The sequence below is a fragment of the Pelophylax lessonae genome (assembly GCF_965119305.1).
Source record: "Pelophylax lessonae genome assembly, chromosome: 6".
In the NCBI taxonomy this organism is placed as follows: Eukaryota; Metazoa; Chordata; class Amphibia; order Anura; family Ranidae; genus Pelophylax; species Pelophylax lessonae.
Genome location: NC_138773.1, coordinates 111318881 through 111346156, shown reverse-complemented (window position 1 = coordinate 111346156; position 27276 = coordinate 111318881). Strand labels below are relative to the sequence as shown.

The 27276-nt window shown below is 43.2% G+C and overlaps 1 protein-coding gene across 1 annotated transcript in view; it reads right to left on the bottom strand.

The window, feature by feature from the left end:
* The window catches only part of LOC309558644 (dynein axonemal heavy chain 3-like), a gene marked incomplete at its 3' end in the record, with an annotated part of 260568 nt that overhangs the window by 157068 nt on the left and 76224 nt on the right, over positions 1-27276 (bottom strand). The window contains exon 2 of the mRNA XM_082261711.1: positions 23133-23234. Coding sequence (XP_082117837.1) covers positions 23133-23234 — 102 coding nt within the window. The remainder of the gene's footprint in view (positions 1-23132; positions 23235-27276) is intronic.

The following is a 27276-nucleotide window of genomic DNA, read 5'->3' as shown; positions in this document are numbered from 1 at the left end:
AAAAAAAAAGATCCCAAAAAACAACTGGAACTTCCAAGCGCTGCAGGGACTTCCTTTCTTAGCTTGGTGAATGTGCTATTTAAAAAATATGTATCTGGAAGGTTAAGCGCCGGTTCACACTGCAGCGACACTACTTTGCACCGCGACCTCGGAGGTCGCGGAGCGAGCAGCGCGCCGCTACCTCGGAGCGGCCGCCACGGACTTCATAACATTGAAGTCTATGGCGGTCGCCTCCGGGTCGCCCCAAAGAAGCTCCGGACCCTTTTTCTAGGTCGGAGCGACTTGTGTCGCTCCTATTAGAACGGGTCCACAGCTTCCCTATGGGAGGCGACCTGTGGCGACCTGTGAGGCGACCAGGTCGCCTCACAGGTCGCCCTAGTGTGAACCGGCACTTAAGATGTTGTTCACTTTCAAATATTTGTGTTGTTTTAACCACTTGACCTCTGGAAATATTTTATCCTCTTTATGACCAGAGCATTTATTGCTATGCGGCACAGTGCTACCCTAAATAGCAATTGCGTGATCAAACAACAAAAAAAATTAAAAAAATAATATTTTTTGTGATAAAACATATCCAATATAAAATTTAAAAAAAAAAGTGTTTCATGAATTTAGGTCAAAATGTATTCTGCTACATGTCTTTAGTAAAAAAAATCCTGATAAGTGTATTTTATTTGATTTGAGTGAAAGTTATAGCGTCTAGTATAGATACTAGAACTTTTATTCATTTATTTTTTTTTTTTTCAAATTCTTCTTTATTATGAAAACGTAAAAGAGAAAACATGAGTACAAGTGGTATACAATTTTGTGGATACAGATGTGTTGTAGCATACAGAGTCAATACACACAACAGTTTGGGTGAGAAAGGTGAATGTAAAATGTCAACAAACCCGAGTAACATAAAACAGAGTAAATAGACAGTAGGTCCATTCGTAATATATAAGAGCATGTAGAGATCTACCAGAAAAAACTGGCCAACATTCAGCGTAGTACCGGTTTGCAAGTAGTGGAGAACATCGTGCCTCAAAGTATTATCAGAGAAGGTGAGCATACAACACATTAGGGAGGGGTACAAGGATATAAGGGGGGCAATGATGGGGTGGGGCAGAAAGGAGGGGAAAATTGACAGAAGGGGAAGGGAAAAGAAGAGGGGCCAGGGCGGGAGTAGCAGGGGATAATAGACTCTAAAACGTAGAACCTGCTCAGCGTCCGTCGCTGAGCTCTTAGAGAAGAAATATACAGCAGACCAGATAAGGGGGGAGAAAGGGGGGAAAGGAGGATGGGCCAAGGTCAATGGTCAGCGGGCCCCATGCGAGGCATTGGCCATGAGGGTTAGTAGGAATGGTCAGTGGGAGTCCAGGAGCGCTCTGCCCTCGTCCGACAGGACAAACATGTTCCAATATCCCCACGTAGCTGTGTAGAGTTCCCTCCTGCCCTGCGAGGTCAGCACTAGGTCCTCGAAGTCACAAATCTGCTTGACTTTGGATAGCCAGAGCCGCAAGGACGGCGGGGCGGTGGATTTCCAACAGGCCCCAATGCAGGCCTTTGCTGCGTTGAAGAGGTGGCGGAGGATGGACTTCTTATAGTGATCAGGCTTGATGGAGGAGCAGTGGAGGAGAAAGAGTGCAGGGTCATCGCTGAGTACAAAGTCGGTCATGCGCTGGGATATCTCTCTGACCTGCCTCCAAAAATCGCTCAGAACCGGACAGCTCCAGAAGACATGGAGCATCGTCCCACGGTCCGCGCGGCATCGCCAGCACCTGTCCGATGCTTCCGGGAAGAAACTCGCTATCCGCGACGGAGTATAATACCAGCGCATCAGGATCTTATAGTTAACCTCCTGGAGGCGTGTACAGATAGATGACTTCAGAGAGAAGCGAACGATATTCCGACGCTGAGTCAGCGTGAAAGTCCTCTGCAGCTCCTGTTCCCATTTCAGGATGCCGGGGAGAACAAAGTTTACCGGGGTTCTGAAAGCAGGGCATAGATCAGGGATAAAGCATGCGGAAGGGGGTGTCGCGAGTAAAGAGGGCCTCCAGAGCCGTCAAAGGCTTCTCAAAGGCGGACCGGGGGCCCAGGTCCCGGAGGAAGTGCAACAACTGGAGAGCCTGCCACCGGGTGAGCTCAAAATGGCCCCCCGGTGCCGTCAGCTGGGTGAGGGAAGGCCAAGAGCCTCCAGAACCGAAGTGTGACACTCGGAAGTTCCCCAGCTCCAGCAAGGCCTGGAATCGGCCGCCGCCACATCCCGATGGAAAGGCCCGGTTACCTAAAACCGGGAACATGGGCGATGCTATCCTCCGGGAGTCACCCACCGCCAGGGCTGCGGCACAGACCTTAAGAGTCGGGCCGATCACAGGATGACGTCGGACGGCAAGCGGCACGGACGCTATGTGCCACGGGGCTCCCGGAAGATGTATCGAGCATTGGGATGCCTCAAGAGTCACCCAGAGTTTCAGGTGGGGATGTCTGCACCAGTCCACCAGACGGTTCAGATGAGCCGCCTGATAGTACCTTTTGACGTCGGGGGCCGCCACCCCTCCATATGACTTTGGCATCGTGAGTATCAATCCCCGGAGTCTGGGATGGCGTCCAGCCCAAATGAATTCGGTAAAGACTGCGTTCACTTGCTTAACCACTTCCATACAGAGCAGTTAGACACCCTTCCTGCCCAGACCAATTTTCAGCTTTCAGCACTCTCACACTTTGAATGACAATTGCTCAGTCATGCTACACTGTAACCAAACAAAATTTTTATCATTTTTTTCACACAAATAGAGCTTTCTTTTGGTGGTATTTGATCACAACTGGGTTTTTTTTTTCGTGATATATGCAAAAAAAGAGCAATAATTTTGAAAAAAAAACACTTTTTTTTAGTTTCAATTATAAAATTTTGCAAAAAATTAATTTTTCTTCATACATTTGGGCCAAAATGTATACTGCTACATGTCTCTGGTAAAATTAACCCAAATTAGTGTATATTATTTAGTCTATGTGAAAGTTATTGAGTCTAGAAGCTATGGAACCAATTACTGAAAATTGATCACACCAGATGTACTGACGGCCTATCTCCTTTCTTGAGGCCCTGAAATGTCAGGACAGTACAAATACCGCCCAAATGACCCCTTTTTGTAAAGTAGACAGTCCAAGGTATTTAGTAAGAGGCATGGTGGGTTTTTTGAAGTTGTAATTTTTTCCCACAATTCTTGGGAAAATGAAGAAAAAAAATTGTTTTTCTTTTTTTTCCCACAAAGTTGTCAATTTATAAGCTATTTCTAACACATAGCATGTACACAGCAAAAATTACACCCAAAAATACATTCTGCTACTCCTTCCGAGTATGGCGATACCACATGTGTGAGACTTTTACACAGCCTGGCCACAAAAAGAGACTCCACGTCCAAGAAGCACCTTCAGGCGTTCTAGGAGCATAAATACACATAAAACTTTCTTACTACCTATCACACTTTTCAAGGCCCTAGAGCACCAATACAATGGAAAAGTCCACAAAATGACCCCATTTTGGAAAGCAAACACTCCAAAGTATATTCTATGAGGCATTATGGGTCGTTTGAACATATCATTTTTTTCCACAGGTTTTTGGAAAATGTGGGAAAAAAATGAAAACTTTTTTTTTTTTACACAAAGTTGTCAATTTATAGGATATTCCTAACACATAGCATGTACACAGCAAAAATGACACCCCAAAATACATTCTGCCACTCCTCCTGAGTATGGCAATACCACATGTGTGAGACTTTTTCACAGCCTAGCCATATAGAGGGGCCCAACATCCAAGGCGCACCATCATGCATCCTAGCCACTTGCCTAGGCCTATTTTTGACATTTGGTGTTTACAAGCTAAAATCAGTTGTTTTGCTAGAAAACTGCTTAGAACCCCCAAACATTATATATTTTTTTTTAGCAGAGACCCTAGAGAATAAAATGGAGATTATTGCAATATTTTTTATCACATCGTATTTGCGCAGCGGTCTTCCAAACGCAATTTTTTTTGGAAAAAATTCACTTTTTTTAATTAAAAAATAAGAAACCAGTAAAGTTAGCCCAATTTCTTTCCATAATGTGAAAGATAATGTTACGCCGAGTAAATAGATACCCAACATGTCATGTTTCAAAATTGCGCACACGCTCACGGAATGGCGACAAACTTTGGTACTTAAAAATCCCCATAGTCGACAATTTAAAAATTTCTACAGGTTGCCATCTTTGAGTTACAGAGGAGGTCTAGGGCTCAAATTATTCCCCTTGCTCTAACGATCACGGCGATACCTCACATGTGTAGTTTGAACACCGTTTACATATGTGGGTGGGGTTTCTGTATGCGTTCGCTTCTGCGCGCGAGCTCACGGGGACAGGGCGCTTTAATTTTTTTTTTTTTTTTACTATTTATTTTATTTATTATTTTTTATTTTTACACCGTTTAAAAAAAAAAATGTATCATTTTTATTTCTATTAGAAGGAATGTAAACATTCCTCGTAATAGAAATAGGCACGACAGGACCTCTTTTTTTGTGAGATCTGGGGTCAAAAAGTCCTCAGATCTCACAAGTACACTAAAAGATAGAAAAAAAAAAATTATTATATAAAATGAAAAAAAAAAAAAAAAGGACCTTTAAACCGGTTGCTAGGCAACAACATTTTCCGTAGCTCTGGTCCTCCAAGACCATAGAATCAAGTGAGGGCAAGCTTGCCCTCACTCGACATCCTGTCTGTGAGGATCTGGGACCGGATCGTTTTCCCCGCTGCCGGCGGGTCCGGTAAGCGGGGAAAAGGACCGGAACGTGGCGGGAGGGGACGCCTCTTCCGCCATCCCGGAAGGGTGATCCTACGGCGAATCCGCCGCTGGGACCACCCTTATCGGAAAGCCAACCGTCCACCGTTTAAAAAAATACCAGGGTTATGGCAGCTATCTGCTGCCATAACACCGGTATTTAGGTTTAAACGGAGGACGTATATAAACCTTTTTGGACTTGGACATGGTGGCTGTATGAAGGGTGATAGGTACTCGGGTACTTTGTTGGGCAAGGTGACAGGTACTCTGGTACTGATGAGCAAGTGGCAGGTACTCGAGTACTCCGATAGGCAGGTGACAGGTACTCGGATACTCTGATGGGCAGGTGACAGGCAGGTGATAAGTACTGATGAGTAGTACTGATACTGATAGGTGATACTGTACTGATGGGTACTGATGATCAGTACTGATACGTGATAGGTACTGATGAGTAGTGATGGGTACTGATGAGCAGGCAGCAAGTACTCGGGTACTTCAGGTGTCAGGTACTCTGATGAGCAGGTGACAGGTACTCAGGTACTCTGATGAGGGGTACTCCGTTGACAGGTACTCAAAGTACCCGAGTACCTGTCATCAGAGTACCCGAGTACCAGTCATCCGAGTACCAGTCATCAGAGTACCCGTCATCAGAGTACCCGAGTACCCGTCATCAGAGTACCCGAGTACCCGTCATCAGAGTACCCGAGTACCCGTCATCAGAGTACCCGAGTACCTGTCATCAGAGTACCCGAGTACCCGTCATCAGAGTACCCGAGTACCTGTCATCAGAGTACCCGAGTACCCGTCATCAGAGTACCCGTCATCAGAGTACCTGCGTACCTGTCATCAGAGTACCCGAGTACCTGTCATCAGAGTACCCGAGTACCTGTCATCAGAGTACCCGAATACCTGTCACCAGCCCATCAGAGTACCCGAGTACCTGTCATCTGAGTACCTGATGGGCTAGTGACAGGTACTCGGGTACTTTGATGGGCTAGTGACAGGTGCTCTTTATTGGGGGGGGGGCAATCAGTGTGTTTGGGGTGCACTATGATTGGTAACTAGCTGTTACCACACTCTCTTCCTCACACAGGATCAGTGTGTGAGGAGGAGAACACGGTGACAGCTAGTTACCGTGTTCTCTGTTGACATTTGTGACCGGCTGTGATTGGACACAGCCGGTCACGTGGTAAAGAGCCAATTTCATTGGCTCTTTACCTAGATCGGGGATCGACTCTGTCCGAGGGACGAGCCTCGTCCCCGATCGCTGCTCTGCGCGCCCCACTTACTCAGGAGGGCCCGCACCGTAGCCAGAAGAGGCGGAAAGTTCAGCCGGAAAACGTCAGTTGGATTGGGTGGCAGCCGGGTCCCCAAATATTTCAAGGCTGATGAAGTCCATTTGAAAGAGAAACTGTGGCTGAGAGAGTCCAGCATTCGAGATGGTAAAGAAATCCCCATCGCCTCTGATTTGTGGTAATTGATTTTAAAGTTAGACACCACACCGTAGAGTTCAAATTCGTGGAGCAAGTTCAGCAGGGATACCACAGGGTTGGTCAAGGAAAAGAGGAGGTCGTCCGCATAGGCCGATATTTTATGGGAGACTGCACCCACGGACAGCCCAGCGATGTCAGCATTAAGGCGGACCCTGGAAAGGAAGGGTTCCAGGGAGAGGGCAAACAACAGGGGCGGGAGGGGGCACCCCTGCCTAGTGCCATTGAAGATGGCAAAAGGCGTCGAGAAAACCCCATTCGCCTTCACCCTCGCACGCGGGCAAGTGTAGACGCTCATGATCCAAGCCAACATGCGACGGCCCACACCAAAGCGCTCCAGCACACCAGTCATAAAAGGCCAGCTCACCCTGTCAAAGGCTTTCTCGGCGTCCGTGCTCAGTAACACTGTCGGGACGCCGGTGACCTTAGCATGATGGATTAGGTTCAGGGCTCTGATGGTGTTGTCCCTGGCTTCCCTGGTGGAGATAAACCCGACCTGATCCAAATGGACCAGGCCTGGGAGGAGAGGCTGTAGCCTAGATGCCACCATTTTAGTAAACAGCTTGAGGTCGGTATTCAATAGGGAGATCGGCCTTTAGCTCCCACAGGCCGCAGGGTCCTTACCCTCCTTAGGGATTACAGATATGTGCGCCAGTAGGGAGTCAGCATGGAATGAGGAGGTTTTCCCAATCCCGTTGAACACCTTAAGCATAGGAGTAAGCAAATGTGACTGCAGTAGTTGATAGTAGAGGACCGTCAGACCGTCCGGTCCCGATGCTTTGCCCTTTTTCGCTGACTTAAGGGCCATGGTAAGTTCATCTGCCGTGAACTCCTCCTCCAGAGCCTCACGATCCGGCGAGGAGAATCTGGGCAGGACAACGGAGTCTAGATAGGATGCGACCTCCGCATCGTGGGATCGTTCCTGGGGCAGGTGATACAGAGACGAATAAAAGTCTCCAAATCTCTGCGCAATCTCTCTGGGCATATGCAGCTTACAGCCGTCTCCAGCGGTCAAAAAGGGGATGTAGGAGGCCGCCCGTTGGTCTCTAAGAGCCCTGGCAAGCATACGGCCACATTTATCGCCGGATTCGTAGTGGAACCGCTTGCATTGCTGCAAGGCCGCTTTAGCGCGGTATTGCAACAGTTCCGCCACCTGAGAGCGGAGGCCAGCCAGTTCAGCACCCTCCGCAATCCCCCGGTGTCTCTTGTGCCGATCTTCCAGGCGAGAGATTCATTTATTTTTTATACTAGTAATGGCGGTGATCAGTGACTTATAGTGGGACTGTGATAGTATGGCGGTCAATCTGACACTAGCTGACATTGGCTGGGTGATACACTAACTGACATGGACATCAATAGTGACACTAATCCAGTGATCAGTGCTAATACTATACACTGTCACTTTACTAATGACACTGGCTGGGAAAGGGTTAACATCTAAGGGCTAAATTTGTGCCTAACAATGTTTACTGTGTGCGTGTTATGTACTGCTTTTACTAAGCGATGTTGCAATTTCAGGGAATAAAAAAAATAGCAAGCTCATCTATCAGTGTTGGGAGCTTTGTGTTATTTACAACACAGAGCTTCCTTTCCTGAGTGATGGAGCTGATCGACGGGTGCAATTATTCATTGGCCAGCATCCGCTGAATGGCTTGTGCTGTAACAACTCACAGCACAGTCGGGGCGGCGTGCATGTGCGCCACCCTGCTCAGAAGAACTGATCACGTATCAGATACATGATCCAGTGCAGAACGGCCACCCTGCAGCAGTACATCTGCGTGGAATGGTAAGCAAATGGCTAAATGGGTATTAGTGTAATTATATTCCCTGTGTTGTTAGTTTGCCTTACTTTATACTGATTGGCTCACATGTTGTGGCTGCAGTTTGTAGAGTCATGGCCAATCATATCCCCCATGTCCATGTATTCACCTAGCTTGTTCATATTTGCTAAAGGGACAGGCAACCTCTAGTCCCGGACCACATAGAGTCCAATCTATGCCTTGCCATTTCCTCTGCGTTGCTTCACAAATATGATGAAAACAACATCTATTCCAGCATAGTGATCTCTCTGTGAATGCTCTGCCTGTTTGTGTCAGATCTAATTATTGCACCTGCACCAGCGCTAGTTTAACCACATACTACCCGCCCACCGTCAAATGACGGGGAGCGGTGTAGCTATTGTTCTAGGATGCCGTCATATGACGGCTCACCAGATCAGCCTCTCTCGTGCACCCCCGGGGGCGCGCGGAGCGGCGATCGTGACCGCGCCGTGTTGCTAGGAAACGGCGTGATCCCGATCTCGGTAAAAAGTCAATGACATGACTCTTTACCCATGTGATCAGCTTTGTCCAATCACAGCTGGTCACATGGAAATGAGGAAGTGCCATTATTCGGCTCTCCTCGCCTCACACTGTCAGTGTGTGAGGCGAGTAGAGCCGATCAGCGGCTCCTCCTCACAGGGGAGATAAAGACATGTAATCAGGACACTGATTATCAGTGCCCTGATTACCCAAAATGTAAATAAAGTGCCAATTACAATTAACAATGCCATTCTTTATGATTATCCACAAGCTAAGCTACATAGGACTTTTTTAATAATTTCAAAAAACACAACTTCATCAGATATTACAGGTTTCTAACTCCTATTACAACTGCCTTTGCACTCCTTAAAGTGCAGTCATTTATTTTCCATCTTTCCATCTATTAAATCCTCTGCCCTTGTTGTTTTAACTTTAAATAGTAAAACATTTTTTTTTCTGCCAGTAAATACCCTATACAGCCCACTTCCTCTTTCTTGTCTGGTACAAAGCCTAGGCTAATGACATCATGCACAGCTCTCACTTTAACTTCCGTGAGAGTTTGCCAGCAAGGGAGGGGGAGATTAGTCATAAGAAAGCCAAGGAGAGCTGCAGAGCTGGAGGGGGCTGGATGAGGGCAAAGATAACAGGAGACTGCAGAGATTCATGAGTATTCATAAAGAGAGGAGAAATGTGCAGGGGCAAGCAGTGTTGTGATTGTGTATGTCTGTATATATGTGTGTGTGTGTACATATGTGTATGTATATATATTATGTCTGTATATATATATATATATATATATATATATATATATATATATATAATACTGTATATGTGTATTACCATAGTTATGCTTTACTCTGTTTCACATGATAATCTGCTGTGTTGTGTGACATGGATCAGTCCTATTTCCCTTCCCTACTGTTATTGTTATCTGTATGTTATATATCGATTCTATGTTTTAGGCTTCTTATCATATGTCTATGCTTTTCCCCTGCACTGTCTGAAATATCAATAAAAACTATTGGAACCAAAAAACACAACTTCAAATAGTAAAAATAGCAGATTTTACTTTATTCGCTATGATATGAGATGTTTTATAAATAATCAATTGCAGATAATTGGCAATTAAACATAAAAATAAAGTCACTGTCTGCAGTCAATTGTGGTTTGATTTTAAAATGATAGTTGTAGTTCAGTCCTAATAGATGCACTGCAATAATAGAAAAAAAGGCTCTGATCATGTGGGTTAGAAACCATAGAGTATTCTGGTGCTTTGAACACACCAAAATTACATTTGCACATTTTTAAAGGTAGAACAATGTTTCTTTCTAATCAAATAAATGTGTTACTTCATAAAGCAAAACCACCACACTTCTCAGATTTAATAAAAAAATAACAAACATTGTTAAATTCGTATTGTCATTTGGAGCGTCTTAGGTATTTTCATATTTCTGGTACTGTGTATCTATATGTTACCTTTGGGATGATCTGTAGCTATTGTGCTAACTCCAGTTGTCTGCATGTTTTTAACTGTCACTTGGCAGTTTCTAGAAAGCGCTTCTTTTCCACAATCATCTCTAAAAGGCATAGTTATCCAGTATGCATCACTGCCACCATTGCCTAGCATGATTCAAATAAACCTTCATCCTAAGTACTGTTGAGATAGGTAGCAATAGCTTCATTTTGGTTTATTGGGTGAATAATAAACACATCAGCTTCAATGAATTATTTAATGCAGTCGTTTTGACTTCTCATTCAGGAGAGTTGCAACTGAATTTCTCCTGAAATATGGATAGATAGTGTTTGTTGATGACAGAACCAAGTGATATTCAGCATATTTATAACTTCTGTGCATTGTAATGCTTCAAACACTGCTTCAGACACTGAACGTATCAAATACAAATCAGTTAGCAGATAAATATTTTACCTGGGAATACATGTCTTAACTGTCATTGTGCTGCTGTTTTGGCAATGTGTTTATAAGCTACTTAACCACTTAAGCCCCGGAAGATTTTCCCCCCTTCCTGACCAGGGGGTTTTTTGCGATTTTTTACTGCGTGAATTTAACGGAAAATTGCGCGGTCGTGCAACGCTGTACCTAAACAAATTTGACATCCTTTTTTCCCCACAAACAGAGCTTTCTTTTGGTGGTATTTGATCACCTGTGCGATTTTTTGATCATGCGCTATAAACAAAAAAAGAGCGTCAAATTTGCAAAAATAACAATATTTTTCACATTTATGAAATTCCCCCAAAAAAATGTAACAATCAAAATTTTTTAACATTTTCGGCCAATTTGTTTTATGCTACATATGTTTGGTAAAAAAAAAAAAAAAAAAAAAAAATCGCAAAAAGCGTATTTTGATTGGTTTGCGCAAAAGTTACTAACAAAAGGGAAAGATTTTTGTAATTTTTGATGTTTTTTTTTTTAACGCGTAATGGTGGGATCTGCATTTTTTTTTGCGGAACTGTGACATTGCGGCGGACAGATCGGACCCTTGACTGATATTTTTGACACTTTTGGGGTTACCAGTGACATTACTACAGTAATCAGTGCTATACATATGCACTGTTACTGTAAAAATGACACTGGCAGGGAAGGGGTTAACTGTATTGAGAGGGAGGGGTTAAGTGTGTCCTAGGGGCGTGTTTCTAACTGTGATGGAACATGGCTACTAGTGTAAAAACAGAGATCAACGGTCCTACATAGTAAAACCGTCTGATCTCTATTTTTACACAGGGGAGAATGACAGGCGGCTTGTTTACATTAGCCGCCTGCCTTTCAGTATATGTACTTGCGGTAGTCGGCAAGTGGTTAACAAACAAGGTCGGCATCCTAAAATGCATGTGCCAAGTTAGGCATGCAGAGCCATTTTAGTGGCGCTCAGAAGATGGATAGTCACATGTCTACAAAATCATTTTCATAAAACATAACTGTAAATATAAGTTAGAAATACAGGGCTCATAACCCGAACCCTTCAAATACAAGAGAACTAAGGAATTTCAAAATATCCCTGTACTCCACAGGTGTCAAACACTAGGCCGCGGGCCGAATGCGGCCCTCCAGGCCATTTCATGTGGCCCTCGCACCTCTCCTGCAGCTGCGGCACCCCCTTGTCTCTGCCCCCACCTTGTCTCTGTAGTCGGCAGCAGAGAGGACAGAACTCTTTTACCAGATCCTGCACTCCTCTGTGCAGCTGCAGAAAGGCTCGTCTTTGCCCACCCCCCTTCTCAGCAGTCCGCAGCAGAGAGGAGGACAAAACTCCTCCTATAGATCCTGCACCTCTCTGTGAAGCCGCAACACCACCTTGCCTCTCCCACCCCTGGTCTCAGCATTCAGCAGACTCTGGAAGCTGACTCCAGCCATCCTTTGGTTTTCCTCCAGACCCTGCACTTCTTCCCAGATCCACCCGCATCTTCTCCCTGGCAGCAGCAAGGGAGTGCATTGTGATCTAAGGAAGGGTGCAAGACTCTTGACTTCTGATGGTGGGGGGGGGGGCTCTTGACATCTCATGTAAGGGTGTAAGGGGGCCTGGGGTGCTCTGGAAATCTAATCCTATAGATATAACCGGCCCTTTGAGGGCAACCATAATGCTGATGTGGCCCGCGATAAAATTGAGTTTGAAACCCCTGCTGTACTCCAAAGTATAAAAGCAGAAAAGTGCATACTATCTATAATACCTCATCTAAATCATAACAAATAAAGTGGTTCTAAAGTCAAAAATGTTTTGCATTCTTTCACTAGCACACCCCCTTCCCCCCGCAAATCCTTTATCGATGAGGCACTATGCCCATCTAAAGCAGAGGGAGCCATTGGCTCTTGCTGCTGTCAGTCAAATCTATAAGGGAGGGAGGGAGCAGGGGGTGGGGCCAAACCATGCTGTGTGTGTCCATGGACACACACACACAGCACTACTCAGAAGCTCGCCTGCATGGACAGAGGCTGCTTTTACCTAAGTGACTGTTGGGCATGCTGGTGTGCGGCACTCAGGACAATTCTCTTGCTGGCTCTAGTGCACTGAGCCAGGATGGGCTCTCCCAGGCCAGCACCCTTAGTGCAAGCCACCGGACGGGACCAATGGTGAAGGAATCTAGAGCAGAACCTCAAATTTTCTTAATCTTGCTATGGGGGCACACGCAGAAGAGGAGAAGCAGAGAGCGCTGATGGGAGACCCCAGAAAAGGAGGTAAGGGGTCGCTCTGTGCAGTATCATTTCAAAGGGAAGATGCAATACATGGGTGGAATAACAGCATAGTAACATCATCATGTATGGGACATGCATTAGCACACTGTTTGGTGGGGTGGGCTAGGACCAGTGCTGTATTTTGGCCTAGGCCAACAAGGCCCAGGCCTAGGGCGGCACTTTGCAGGGGGGGACAGCAAACCCCCCCCTCCACCTGAGACTCCATTGGCCACTTCTCGCACCCCCCCCTCGCTCTCCCTCACTCACCCCCTCTCACACTCTCACCCCCCTCCTCTCTCTTTCTCACCCCCCCTCTCTCCCTCTGTCCCACCCCCTCTCCCCCCCTTGTGAGATCTCGGGGGTTCATGCTGGGACTTGACTTCAATTTTGGAGGGAGTCACATCTGGTAAAAAGGAAGGAGTGGGGCAAATTTACTTTGGAGGGGGTCCAATTTTAGTCTTGCCTAGGGCAGCACAAAACCAAAATACACCACTGGCTAGGACCCTGAAAAGGCTAAACAAATACTGTATTCCTGCAGTGCTGGAGGTGCAATCAGCAAATGTGAGTTTAAAACTGAATTATTTTTATGGAATGAAGATGTTTTTCGTGTAATGAAAATCTCTTTCTTTTATGTTAGGTTAACGTATATATGCTGGGAAAGCTAGAGTGTTGGTGGAACGTGAAGTGGATAATGACCTACATCATCTATTTTGGAGATATCCATACAGTTTTGCGACCTACATATTAAATTAGGAGGTCAGTATTTTTTTGTGAGTTTATCCCTGAAAGGGCAATAGTGTACAGGCAGAAGTCCCAAGTTTGAATTTGAAATGGAAGCACTAATATATTGAAGAAGAGTTTTTATGTTTTACACAGGAAAGGTTTATTGCACTTGATGGACTTGGCACTTTATATGGACTGTACTAATTATAAACTTTATTTATTATTATTATTATTATTGTTTAATATACCATTTTAGACTGCACTAATGCTTTTTATTGCACTTTATAAGTATTAATATGTTCTAATTTATTGAAGAAATCATATATGCAGATTTGTGCATTTGCGCTTAATAGAAGGATAATTTATAGTCACTAGTTATTTTGTATTTGAAGGGTTTAGGTTATGAGCGCTGTATTTGTGACATATATTTTAATATCTTTGGATAATATTACAGCAGCTGAAGATAGAGTCAAGGAATAGTAGAGCAGAACACTAGTATATATATATATTGTATAACTGTAGTAAAGTTTGTTAAAATGATCTAATCAGTAGTGTTATCAAAGTTTAACATAGTAATAATTAAGTATTTTGCAGAGCGTTATTCCAGGTTTACTGCAGTATATTTCAGTGCGTTATTGCATGTTTACCGCAGTATATTGCAGTGCATTACTGCATGTTATTCCAGGATTACCGCAGTATTTTTCAGTGTGTTATTGCAGGCTTACTGCAGTATATTGCAGTACATTAGTACACGTTTAACGCAGTACATTTCAGTGCATCCTTGCAGGTTTACCGCAGTATTTTGCAGTGCATTAGTGCACATTTATCGCAGTATATTTCAGTGCGTTACTTTACGTTTATTGCAGTATATTTCAGTACAATGGTGCACGTTTACCACAGTATACTGCAGCGTGTTACTGCATGTTTAACGCATTATATTGTAAAACAACTTTGGACACATAAAGTCGCATGACAAGTCACAGCCCATTGATTTCAATGGCACCCGTTCCAATCTATACAACTTAAAGTTGCATCGACTTTGAAAAGGTGCCTGCTCTACTTTGATGTGACTTTGAGTCAGGGAGTGTAAATTCAGATCAAAATTGCACTAAAAGTTGCATCAAAGTTGCACTGCAAAGTCCCACTCCATTTTGCACTAGTGGAAACATAGTCTGAGTGCATTACTGCATGTTTAACACATTATATTTCAGTGCACTATTGCAGATTTACCGCAGTATATTGCAGTGCGTTAGTGCACGTTTAACTTAATATATTTCAGTGCATTATTGCACATTTAGCGCAGTATATTTTAGTGCGTTACTGCCCGTTTAACACAGTATATTTCAGCACGTTATTGCAGATTTACCGCTGCATATTGCAGTGCGTTAGTGCACATTTAACGCAGTATATTTCAGTGTGTTACTTTAGGTTTGCTGCAGTATATTTCAGTTTGTTGATGCACCTTTATCACAGTATATTACATTATGTTACTGCACGTTTAACGCAGTATATTTCAATGCATAATTGCAGGTTTACTGCAGTATATAGCAGTGCGTTAGTGCACATTTAATGTAGTATATTTCAGTGCATTATTGTACGTTTACTGCAGTGTATTGCAGTGCGTTACTGCACATTTACCCAGTAAATTTTAGTGCATTACGATTAATGCAGTATATTTCAGTGTGTTATTGCAGTTTTACTGCGGTATATTGCAGTGCGTTAGTGCCCGTTTAAAACAGTATATTTCAGAGCATTATTACACGTTTAACACAGTATATTTCAGTGCAGTATATTTCAGTGCGTTAGTGCATGCTTACCGAAGTATATTGCAGTGCGTCAGTGCAGTTTTACTGCAGTATAAAGTAGTGTGTAAGAGGAGTGTGTCTGTGTAGCGAGCACTCAAGTTAAAGTGCACCAAACACCACTTTCTATTGATTAAAGTGCATGGGGTTCGTTATTTGGTTCCAAACATTTGTGATGTTCGAAAATTCTGCCGCAAACCAAACTGGGGGTCGTTCTGCCCATCTCTATTTAGTACATGTTACCAGTAAACATAAACATGTTTTGGGTGTGTTTAATTTGTCATTAAAATAAAAATTAAAAATAAACTATATGGGTAAGCTATGATTAACTGGCAGACCATGTGTCTAATGATAAATGACACTTAGGATGGAGTTGACTTAATAAAGGCACCTTGAAAAGGAATTTTCACTTTGCAAGGAAATAATTTCTTAGCTTAGTGAATGAGGTGAAGCTCTGCGGACATACTGTATATCATGCACACTGGGTGGTTAGCACTGATGCAGGCGGCTCTGGTGTTTATCTGCAGGTGGTATGCACAGGTGCTCCTGGCAGCCTCCCCAACTCTATGAGAAGCAGACAGCTGCTGGAGTTGGACGGTGCACCTAGCGGGCTTCCAGCATTTGTCCCTGAGCACATACTGCCCCATACGTAAGTCGCAGCTCCAATTAGCCGCAGAAGCTTGTCAGCCTCTTACAGAGTTTTAGAGGATGTCAGCTGCAGGGCTGGATGGTGTACCAATGCCTTCCAACCGCACATAAAACGGCAGAGTCTCATGCACCAGGTCTAAATGGCCAGTGTGCATTAAGCCAATCATATGCGAGCAAAAAATCCTGTTTTTGTTCTATGATTTTCCTTGCGCAAGATTAGGTATACATAGTGAATACATAGTGAACACAGCTTCAGCTCTTTAACTAAGCTAGGTCAAAGAAAAAAATCACTTTACAAAATTTATGTGCAAGGAAAAAAACTGTTTTTATCTTGTTTTCGTGCGATGGAGTATTCTTTGCAAAGTGAGATCGCTGTATTAATTAAGCAATTTTAGGGCAGCAATCTCCCTGTGCCTCATTATGGAGATTTCCCTCCACTTCCTGTCCCATAGTCAAACAGGAAGAGAGAGGAATTCCCTGCAAGTTAGGGCAATTCCTTGGGGACCCCCAGGTCACCAGAACCAGTGTTTCCATTGGAAGATGTCCCCTTTACTTTTCTGGGGGTAACCCAAAATTTGGGATTTTCTTTTACTTTCACTTTCATTGATAATAGTAAACAAGACAAATAGAGAGGGTGAATCTCTTTAACAGGGGCACAGAATGCAATAAAAACTGACAAACATTCTGCACTCTATCCCAAACTAAGAAAAACTAAGAAAAACTAAGAAAAAACTTAGCTATTAGTTATACTTTAAGTCCTGCCAACTGCCCAAAAGGGCACTCTCAATGGACAGATGGATAACGGTTGGTGACGTTTAAGGGGAACTAAAGGTGGCTTTTATACTCACTTTCTCCAGTGGTCCAGTCCCTTGCTGGTGGCTTCTCCTGTTTGGCAGTTTTCATCCATCTTCATTGGACAGCACAGGATGTCGCCACTCTTGCGCATGCGCAGGAGACCATCATTCTGGCACACTGGGGATTGGACTGGCCACTGTAAACAGAGCTGTGCATGTGCAGCTCTGTTATTATAGTTCATAAATATTTGGGGTTAGCACCACATAATTATTAAGCTATAGATAATTTTTTGGGAATTTAATTGATCACTAGTTTTTTTATAGATTTTATCAATGAAATTTCAAATATAATATTTATTATGTTTATGTACAATGGAACAGCTTCTGTCACCTAAAGCAGTGTAAAAGATAAGTATTTAAAGTGTTTGTTACCCCAACATTTCATATTCCTGATATGTGCCTGCTGTTACAATGTACTTGTATGAAAAAGTATTCTGTTCTCTTTGTATCGCATCCTTTGTGTGAAATCTCTGGTGTTCCTGGCAGTCCCTCTGCTTTTTAAAAAAAAAAAAAAAAATGACAACGCTAAACAGGAGAGCAAAGCATGGTCAGTTATTTAGCTGTGCTGGGAACTCAGCCTGCTCTCCTCCAATGATCAGACTTGTCCTAATATGCCTCCCTTACACAGCCTTTAACTGGGAAGCTCAGTGTACTGTTGCTGCTCTTTCCCCAGCTCTTATGCAGCTGAGAACAGAGGGAACAGAGGGAATGTGTACGCTTATAAAAGGGGAAAATAGGTATTGATAATGTTTTTTTTAATATCTATACACAAGTGTTTTGCCTTTCATTTCTATTTTAGGCTGAATGGATTGTTTTACAAGATGAACGTTTACTATCACTTTAAGTTAGGCAAGTTATTTGTAGAGGTAATATTAAGGTAAATCGAATCTGACACTTTGACTATTCAGGGAAAAGGTTTTCTTGTATGTAAAAACTCCCTGCCTCTGATATTCTTGTCTCTTCTACTCTCCTCTGCACCCCCCAGTAGCTCAGCAAGATCCCATGTTGGACTACCTAGTGACATCATGCTTTGAAATGATGTTCTGAACCTGCATGGTTCTGAACATCTGGCAAGTTATCCTGTGACTTTACTGAAGATAAGCTCTGATTCCTCTAATATTACCTGCATTCTCCTGGCTCTGTGATAGCATATTTCTGTGTTGTTTTAAGTTCCCCGTAGGGAGGTTTTAATTCATTTCGATAAAATAAATAATACTGCACAATAAGCATGTCCTGTTTTTATTGAGAATATATTAGATTTCTGAAAAAGCTCTAATTACCTTTATTTTGTTTCTATTTTTGGTGAAGTTAATGAAACATTTTTTTTGTCCCCAGTGCAAAATTCTGGGCTTTTCCTTCCACTATTCTAGCTAAAAATAATTAGGACCTCAACAATGCAATTCAAAACATTCAAAATTCTTTAGTAATTATTAATACAGGAATATGTGGCTGAATGGTTGGGCTGTGAATGTAATACCTAAATGCACATACTGAGTTGGGGAGTTAGTTTGAATTTTAATAGGTGAAGGAAAGGATTTTAGCAGGTAGTTGAGTCTAAAACAGACAGAATACACACAATACAGAAATAATGCCACGTTGTTTGCTAGAAATGAAAATTATAAACCTACAGAGGGCTGAATTTAAAAGACACCCCTAAAAATCAAAGTGAAAAAATTATGCAGCAGTCTAGTCTATTTTGCTGAAATTTCATCTTTTCTGACTGTTTTTCACTAGTTTTGCAATTGCCTAGGGTCAGTATCACTACTGGTAGCATGAGGTGATACCTGGACCCTATAGAGGTTGCACAGGCAGTCCAACTCCTCCAGGATAGCACATCAATAAGTGCCATTGCCAGAAGGTTTGCTGTGTCTCCCAGTACAGTCTCAAGACCACAGAGGAGATTCCATAAGCAGGCAATTACTCTAGGAGAGCTGAACAGGGCCGTATAATGTCTTTAACCCATCAGCAGGACCGGTATCTGCTCCTTTGTGCAAAGAGGAACAGGATGAATACTGCCAGAACCCTACAAAATGACCTCCAGCAGGCCACTGTTGTGAATGTCTCTGACCAATCAATCAGAAACAGACTTCATGTGGGTGACCTGAGGGCCCAATGCCCTCTAGCGGGCCCTGTGCTCACTCCCTGGCACTGTGGAGCTTGATTGGCTATTGCTGTTAATAACCAGAATTGGCAGGTCCGCCACTGGCGCCCTGTGCTTTTTACAGATGAGAGCAGGTTCACCCTGAGATCATGTGACAGACGGTGGGTGGGTGGAGTAATGGAGGTGCAGGCATCAGAGCAGAGTAGAGGGGTGACAGTTAGGAGGGGTAGAAGGGGACAAGGCAAGGACGCCGGTCCTGGGCTGGAGCACCCCAATAGATACGCCCCGTTGAGTGATGTTGGGGAAACCAGTCAGGGACCAGCATTGCTGGAGCAGAGCGACGCCCCTAGCTGCCAGGGAAAAAACTCCTCCAGTGAGGCCGGGAGAAAGGGAAAGGAAAGACAGGTGCTGGTGGTAGGGGACTCAATCATTAAAAGGACAATCTGTCACAAAGAACGTGGGCGCCGAACAGTCTGTTGTTTACCGGGCGCTCGGGTTCGGCACATCGTGGATCTGGTGGACAGATTATTGGGTGGGGCTGGGGAAGACCCAGCTGTCATGGTACACATGGGTACCAATGACATGGGTAGAGGAAGATGGAGAGTCCTAAACGATTTCAGGGACTTAGGCGCTAAGTTGAGGAGTAGGACCTCCAAGGTAGTATTTTCAGAAATGTACCTCGAGCCACACAAGAGAGGCAGCGGGAGATTAGGGACGTTAACAAGTGGCTGAGGAGCTGGTGTAGTAAGGAGGGTTTTGGGTTCCTGGAGAACTGGGCTGACTTCTCAGTCGGCCACCAGCTCTATTGTAGGGGCGGATTGCACCTAAATGGGGAGGGTGCAGCCGTACTGGGTGAGAAGATGGCCGAAAAGTTAGAGGGGCTTTTAAACTAGGTGATGGGGGGGAGGGTACAGATGTAGAATTAGCCAGTGGAAAGCAAGATTCAGAGGGCACAAATGGGGACATTAGCGGTAGGGTCTTCGGAGCTCTTAAACCCAGGGTGGGTATGGGGAAAAATCACAAGAGCAGCCTAAAAACATCTTATGAGGATATATGTAAACGGCCAAAATTATGAGGGTTGTATACCAATGCCAGAAGCCTGGCCAACAAGATGGGAGACCTGGAGCTGCTGATGTTTGAGGAGGACTTAGATTTTGTGGGAATAACTGAGACTTGGTTCGACAGCTCTCATGACTGGATGGCAACCATTCAGGGGTATTCCCTTTATCGCAGGGATAGAGAAGGTAAAGAAGGGGGAGGGGTATGTCTGTATATTAAGAACAGTGTACAGGTAAATATGAGGGATGATATTAATAATGGAGCTATGGACGAGGCAGAATCCCTATGGGTAGAACTTCAAAGGGAAGGCACTGTGGGAAGGTAATATTGGGCATATGCTATAGGCCCCCCAATCTGAGGGAGGAGGGGGGAGGTGGACCTCCTTTTACAGATAGGATTGGCAGCAAGGATGGGTAATGTCATTATAATGGGGGACTTTAATTATCCAGATATAGACTCGGCAGAAGGAACCGCGCATTCAGCCAAGGCTCGGCAGTTCCTAAATGTTTTGCAGCACAATTTCATGGGTCAGATGGCGAATGCACCGACAAGAAATAATGCGGTACTTGACCTACTGATTACCAACAATACAGACCTGCTCACGGATATAGAAATACGGGGCAACTTAGGAAACAGTGACCATAGGTCAATTCGTTTCAGTATTAATCATAGTAATAGGAAACATAAGGGTAATGTAAGGACACTGAATTTCAAAAGAGCCAATTTCCCAAAACTGCACTCTCTGCTAGAAAATATCAAATGGGATAGAACCCTGGGAAAAAAGAACTAGGAGTAAAAATGGGAGTGCTTCAAGAGCATACTAAACAAAGGGATTGACCAGTGCATTCCAAAAGGAAATAAAATTAAAAGAGCAAAACTAAACCCTGGGTGGCTAAACTCCAACTTAAAAATGCATATTAATGCTAAAGAAAAGGCCTTCAAAAAATACAAGACTGAGGGGTCATTGGCAGCATTCAAACATTACAAAGAGTGTAAAAAGAAATGTAAAGATGAAATCAGGGCGGCTAAAATAGAACACGAGGGACATATGTGGAAGAGAGTAAAAAGAACCCCAAGGAATTCTTTAAGTATATAAACAGTAAGAAAGCGAGGCCAGAACACATTGGCCCCATAAAAGACGACAAGGGAGATTTGGCCACAGAGGACAGGGAAAAGGCGGTAGTGTTAAATAATTTCTTCTCTTCAGTCTTCACAAAAGAATTGGGGGGCTACACTAACCCAGCTTGTAGGGCAAAACTAAACAACACACCTCAGGAAGTACCGCCATGGCTAACAGAAGATAGACTTAGAACTAAACTAGAGAAACTTAACATAAATAAATCACCGGATGGCTTGCACCCAAGGGTTCTTAAAGAGCTCAGCCAGGTGATTGCCAGACCATTATTCATGATTTTTAAGGATAGTTTACAGACGGGTATGGTGCCAGCTGATTGGAAAAAAGCCAACGTGGTACCAATATTTAAAAAAGGGCCGAGATATATCCCGGGTAACTATAGGCTGGTCAGCCTAACATCAGTAGTCTGCAAGATTTTGGAGGGGATGTTAAGGGACCACATACAAGACTTTAGTAATGAAAATGGTATTATTAGTAGTAATCAGCATGGATTCATGAAAAATCGTTCTTGCCAAACCAATCTATTAACCTTCTATGATGAAGTGAGCTGCCACCTAGATAAAGGTAAGCCTGTGGATGTGGTGTATCTGGACTTTGCAAAGGCCTTTGACATAGTTCCTCACAAACGCTTACTGTTCAAATTAAGGAAGGTAGGTATGGACCATAAGGTGAGTACCTGGATAGAGAACTGGCTCCAGGGGAGAGTGCAAAGGGTGGTGATTAATGGGGAGTACTCGGATTGGGCGGGTGTGGAAAGTGGGGTCCCCCAGGATTCTGTCCTGGAACCAATCCTGTTTAATTTATTCATAAATGATCTAGAGGAGGGGATATCTAGTACAATCTCAGTATTTGCGGATGATACTAAACTAAGCATGCCAATATCTTCTATGCAGGATGTGGAAACCTTACAAGCGGACCTGAACAAAATAATGGGGTGGGCAACTACATGGCAGATGAGGTTTAATGTTGAAAAATGTAAAGTAATGCGCTTGGGTGCCAGAAACCAGAAAGCAAGCTACTCACTAGGGGGGGGGGGACCTCTGGGTGAATCTAAGATGGAAAAGGACCTGGGGGTACTGGTAGACAATAGGCTAGGCAGTGGCATGCAATGCCAAGCCGCTGCAAGCAAAGCCAACAGAATACTGGGATGTATAAAAAAGGGGATTCACTCCAGAAATAAAGAGATTATTCTCCCTCTCTACAAGACTCTGGTCCAGCCACATCTGGAGTATGCTGTCCAGTTCTGGGCACCGGTCCTCAGGAAGGATGTGCTGGAACTGGAAAGAGTCCTGAGAAGGGCAACAAAAATAATTAGGGGAATGGAGGACATCAGCTATGAGGAAAGACTAGAAGCACTGAACTTATTCTCTCTGGAGAAGAGACGATTAAGGGGGGATATGATATCAATGTACAAATACTGTACTGGCGACCCTAGCATAAGGAACAAACTATTCAGAGAAAGGGAATACAATAAGACACATGGCCACTCATTAAAACTAGAGGAAAGGTAGTTTAACCTTAAAGTACGTAGGGGGTTCTTTACTGTCAGAGCACTAAGGATGTGGAATTCTCTTCCGCAAACAGTCGTATCAGCAGGGAGCATCGATAGTTTCAAAAAACTATTAGATGGGCACCTTAAAGACCACAACATAGAGGGGTATACAATGTACAAGTAATCAAAGAGAAAGTTTGACCACACTCAGGAGTAGATAAACTGGAAGTGTTTATTCCCATAAACTTGAATACATAGGTGCATCACACAGACATGGGGCAGGTTTTTCTGGATGCTTGTGTATACAATGTACGGTTAACAGCAAACACACACACACACATCATAGGTTGAACTGGATGGACTGGTGTCTTTTTTCAACCTCACTAACTATGTAACTATGTAAGATCTGATGTGTTTGCAAAGTGTTCCTTTAATTTTTTTGGAGCAGTGTATATCTAAATATCTACTTTTGACTGGGCTTTAAGTTGGAAAAAGCATAAAATAGTTTAAGTTCTTATTTTACAAATAAAATATAACCTAGATTTGCTTTACAAACCTGATATAAATCTGATGGCTCTCTAGTAGATATTTCAGGCAATGGAGGTAGCCCTGGAAGTCCTTTGTTGTGGCTCATGTTGTGTTCTGAGTCCATCTTTGGCTGAAAAAAATAAAATGTTTATTTATATTACCACACTATCAGCAAGCTCAAAGAATAATAATGCAAACATTTTTTTTTTAAATGAAATAGAACACTGTACCCTGGAACAACATAAAAGGCATATATGAAAAGAATATGTCATAGGAAAATAATAAAGGTTTATAAAATATAGTTTAATATCATGGGCAAGTGTTATGATGTAATTAGAGAAAAAACAAATCCAATATAAAGAGAATTAAAAAAAACTACAGACTAGCTTTATCTACTTATAGAGGAACTTGACCTATTATAAAAAAAAAATGTAGTCAGCAGCTACAAATAATATAGCTGCTGACTTTTAACAATTAGGTTCTTACTAGTCCCTGGAGTCCAGTGCTGCCTTCTAGTAGCTGGTTCTTTTCACTTCTGAGACCCGGTTCACACTGATGCGAGTGCCGGGTTCGCATGTAATGTCGGAGCGCACTGCTCCGACATGACATGCGATCAGCTGTGCGGTGCGAGTTTAGCCATACAGTTTGTATGGCTAAATTCGCATCGCACCCGGTGCAAACACGCACAGGAGGCATTTTTGCAGCCGCATCAGGATCGGATCGCACAGCAGTTCACACTTGTGCGATCCCATCCTGTGCGAACTGCACGATCGCACTGCGATATGCGATCAAACTGGGGGTGTCGTTAAGATTACATTGACACCCCCAGCGTATCGCATATGGCAGTGTGAACTGCCGGGGGTGCGTGTGCGATGCGGGAACAGGCTGCGAATTCGCAGCCTTCCCGCATCGCAATAGTGTGACCCGAGCCTGAAGGTCCACAGTGCCACCATCTTGAAGTTTGCTGTGACATCCTGAGAAATCACAGTTGGCACTCTACCACGCATGCATGAGATCACAAAGCACAGGGGGACTGGTCTTTCAACCTCCTGGGGCAGGTGATTTGTCCCAGGAGGCTGTGGGTGGGGAAGAGGGCGCATGGCAGGATTTTTGCTGAAATTATGAAGTGAGAGGGAGTCAAAAAAGGCACCCCCCCACCATAAAAAATAAAACCAGTTACGGACAGGGTTGAGATGGAGTATGCGTGGGCACTCTCACTTTTGACTCAAGGTCCATTTTAAGTGTGCAGTAGGTGAAGAGAAGTAATCTGTAATTCAATTTAAACAGAATGCTTGCGTTCAATCTTTACAGACAAGAAATAGGACATGCAATACTAGGTAGGATGCCAAAGGGCATATCGACTATCAGCTATCCAGGATGAAACCCTAAAGGGCCTAGGAGAAAAGGGGTCTCATAACCTAATATATGTATTATTAATCCCCACTGTATTACTATCAATCATGTTTTATTATGAATTTTCTATTTATGATTTTTGTTTAAGTAGAGACATTTATTGGACATCTGACAAAGTTATACATATCAATGCTTGGAAACATTTAGTAGATAAGATGCTACTGCTTCATATAATCACTTATGAAGATTGCGGTTACACACAATACTGTAAAAAACAGAATACTCCTTGTTACATAGAAAAAAGGATTAAAGAAGCACAGTCAAAGCTTGTTTGGCTGTACTTCCGTGGATCACAAGAATGCAATTCATTCTGCACTCCTTTGACCCATGACAGAGCCAGTCATCAAGCATGATAAACTTATTTAGTTCAGATGGTGTCAAGCGTGTGTGGCGGCAACCAGGTGAGGAGTTCAAAGACAAGTGTGTCTTGCCTACAGTCAAGCATGGTGGTGGGAGTGTCATGGTCTGGGGCTGCATGAGTACTGCGGGCATTGGGGAGCTACAGTTTATTGAGGGAACCATGAATGCCAACATGTACTGTGACATACTGAAGCAGAACATGATCCCCTCCCTTTAGACACTGGGCCGCAGGGCAGTATTCCAACATAACGACCCCAAACACACCTCCAAGACGACCACTGCCTTGCTAGAGAAGCTGAGGGTAAAGGTGATGGACTGGCCAAGCATGTCTCCAGACCTAAACCCTATTGAGCATCTGTGGGGCATCCTCAAACGGAAGGTGGAGGAGAGCAAGGTCTCTAACATCCACCAGCTCCGTGATGTCGTCTTGGAGGAGTGGAAGAGGACTCCATTGGCAACTTGTGAAGCTTTGGTGAACTCCATGCCCATGAGGGTTAAGGCAGTGCTGGAAAATAATGGTGGCCACACAAATTATTGACACTTTGGGCCCAATTTGGACTTTTTCACTTAGGGATGTACACACTTTTGTTGCCAGCGGTTTAGACATTAATGGCTGTGTGTTGAGTTATTTTGAGGGACAGCAAATTTACACTGTTATACAAGCTGTACACTCACTACTTTACATTGTAGTAAAGAGTAATTTCTTCAGTGTTGTCACATGAAAAGACATAATAAAACATTTACAAAAATGTGAGGGGTGTACTCACTTTTGTGAGATACTTTATATATATATATATATATATATATATATATATATACACACACACACACACACACGTGATCCTGTGCACAGCGGCTGCCCTGTAGCAGAAAAACTGCTATAGGGCGATGGCAAGTGGTTAATGAACACAATGTACAGGGATATGGAAAATGGTAGTGACAAACACATACACAATCAGGTTGAACTGGATGGACCGGTGCCAAAGATGTTATTCATATCCTAAATATTTCATGCAAATTAATCGATTAATGTGCAATCCATGTATTTCACTTGTGATTGTTCCACTAACTACAGTGCCCTTCCCTTCCCCGACAAATATATATACCCTCACCTCCAGTATTTGACCCAAATTAACTTTAGGTCAAATAACGCTTTTCCCTTTAATCCAGGTAGGTGTAAGTTCAGATGTTTCTGCAGATCCAATTATCTCAGGAATTCAGTCCATCTCCATCCTCCATCATATCATATTTCTTCCACCAAAACTCATATGAAGATAGCGTATCATAGCGTTTTCTGATAGTATTTATTAAAAAGTAAATTTAAAAGTGCATATTGAATGCACTGCAGACAACTAGCCTCTTTCCCTGTAAGAGTCCTGGTCTCCAGAAATGTACAAGATGGCGTATATAAATATATATATATATATATATATATATATATATATATATATATATAGTGAGATACTACATATATATATATATATATATATATATATATTGGCACTAATTCTTTGAGCCGCACAGACTACATAGGAGGACTATGCAGCCCTTACTGATTGATTAACCACTTGCCGTTCGCCCCAAAGCAGATTGACTGCTACAGGGCTGCCGCGCTGTGCTAAATCATGTGTACATACTTGATTTTGCACTTTTGAGTGCAAGTACGCACCACTGGCAGCTCGGGTGTGTATGATTTTACACAGTGGGAGCTAATCAGCAGGTCCAATGGCAGATTGTCATTTTGTCAGTACAGAAGACATGGATCCTGTGTTTCTGTAAAGTAGAAACACTGATCCATGTCTTCCACTAGTAAAATCACCTTCCCCACTACACTGAAACATTAGCTAGGCACAAAGTTAACCCTTTGATTGCCCCTGATGTTAACCCCTTCCCTGCCAGTGTCATTAGTACAGTGACAGTGCATATTTTTAGCACTGATCATTTTAATAATGTCACTGGTCCCCAAAAAGGTGTCAAAAGTGTCCGTTAGGCGTCCAATTTGTCGCTCACAATATCGCAGTCCCGCTATAAGTTGCTGATCGCTGCCATTACCAGTAAAAATAAATAAATAAATAAAAATATCCCATAGTTTGTAAACGCTCTAACTTTTGCACAAACCAATCTATATACACTTATTGGGATTTTTTTTACCAAAAATATGTAGCAGAATGCATATTAACCTAAATTGATGAAGAAATTTCATTTTTTTACATTTTTTTATTGGATGTGTTTTAGAGCAGTAAGTAACAAATACTTCTTTTTTTTTTTTTTTTCAAAATTGTCAGTCGTTCTTTGTTTCTTTCCCAATAAATAAAAAACCGAGAGGTAATAAGATACTGCCAAAAGAAAGCATTATTTGTAGGAAAAAAAAGGACATACATTTTATTTGGGTACAGTGT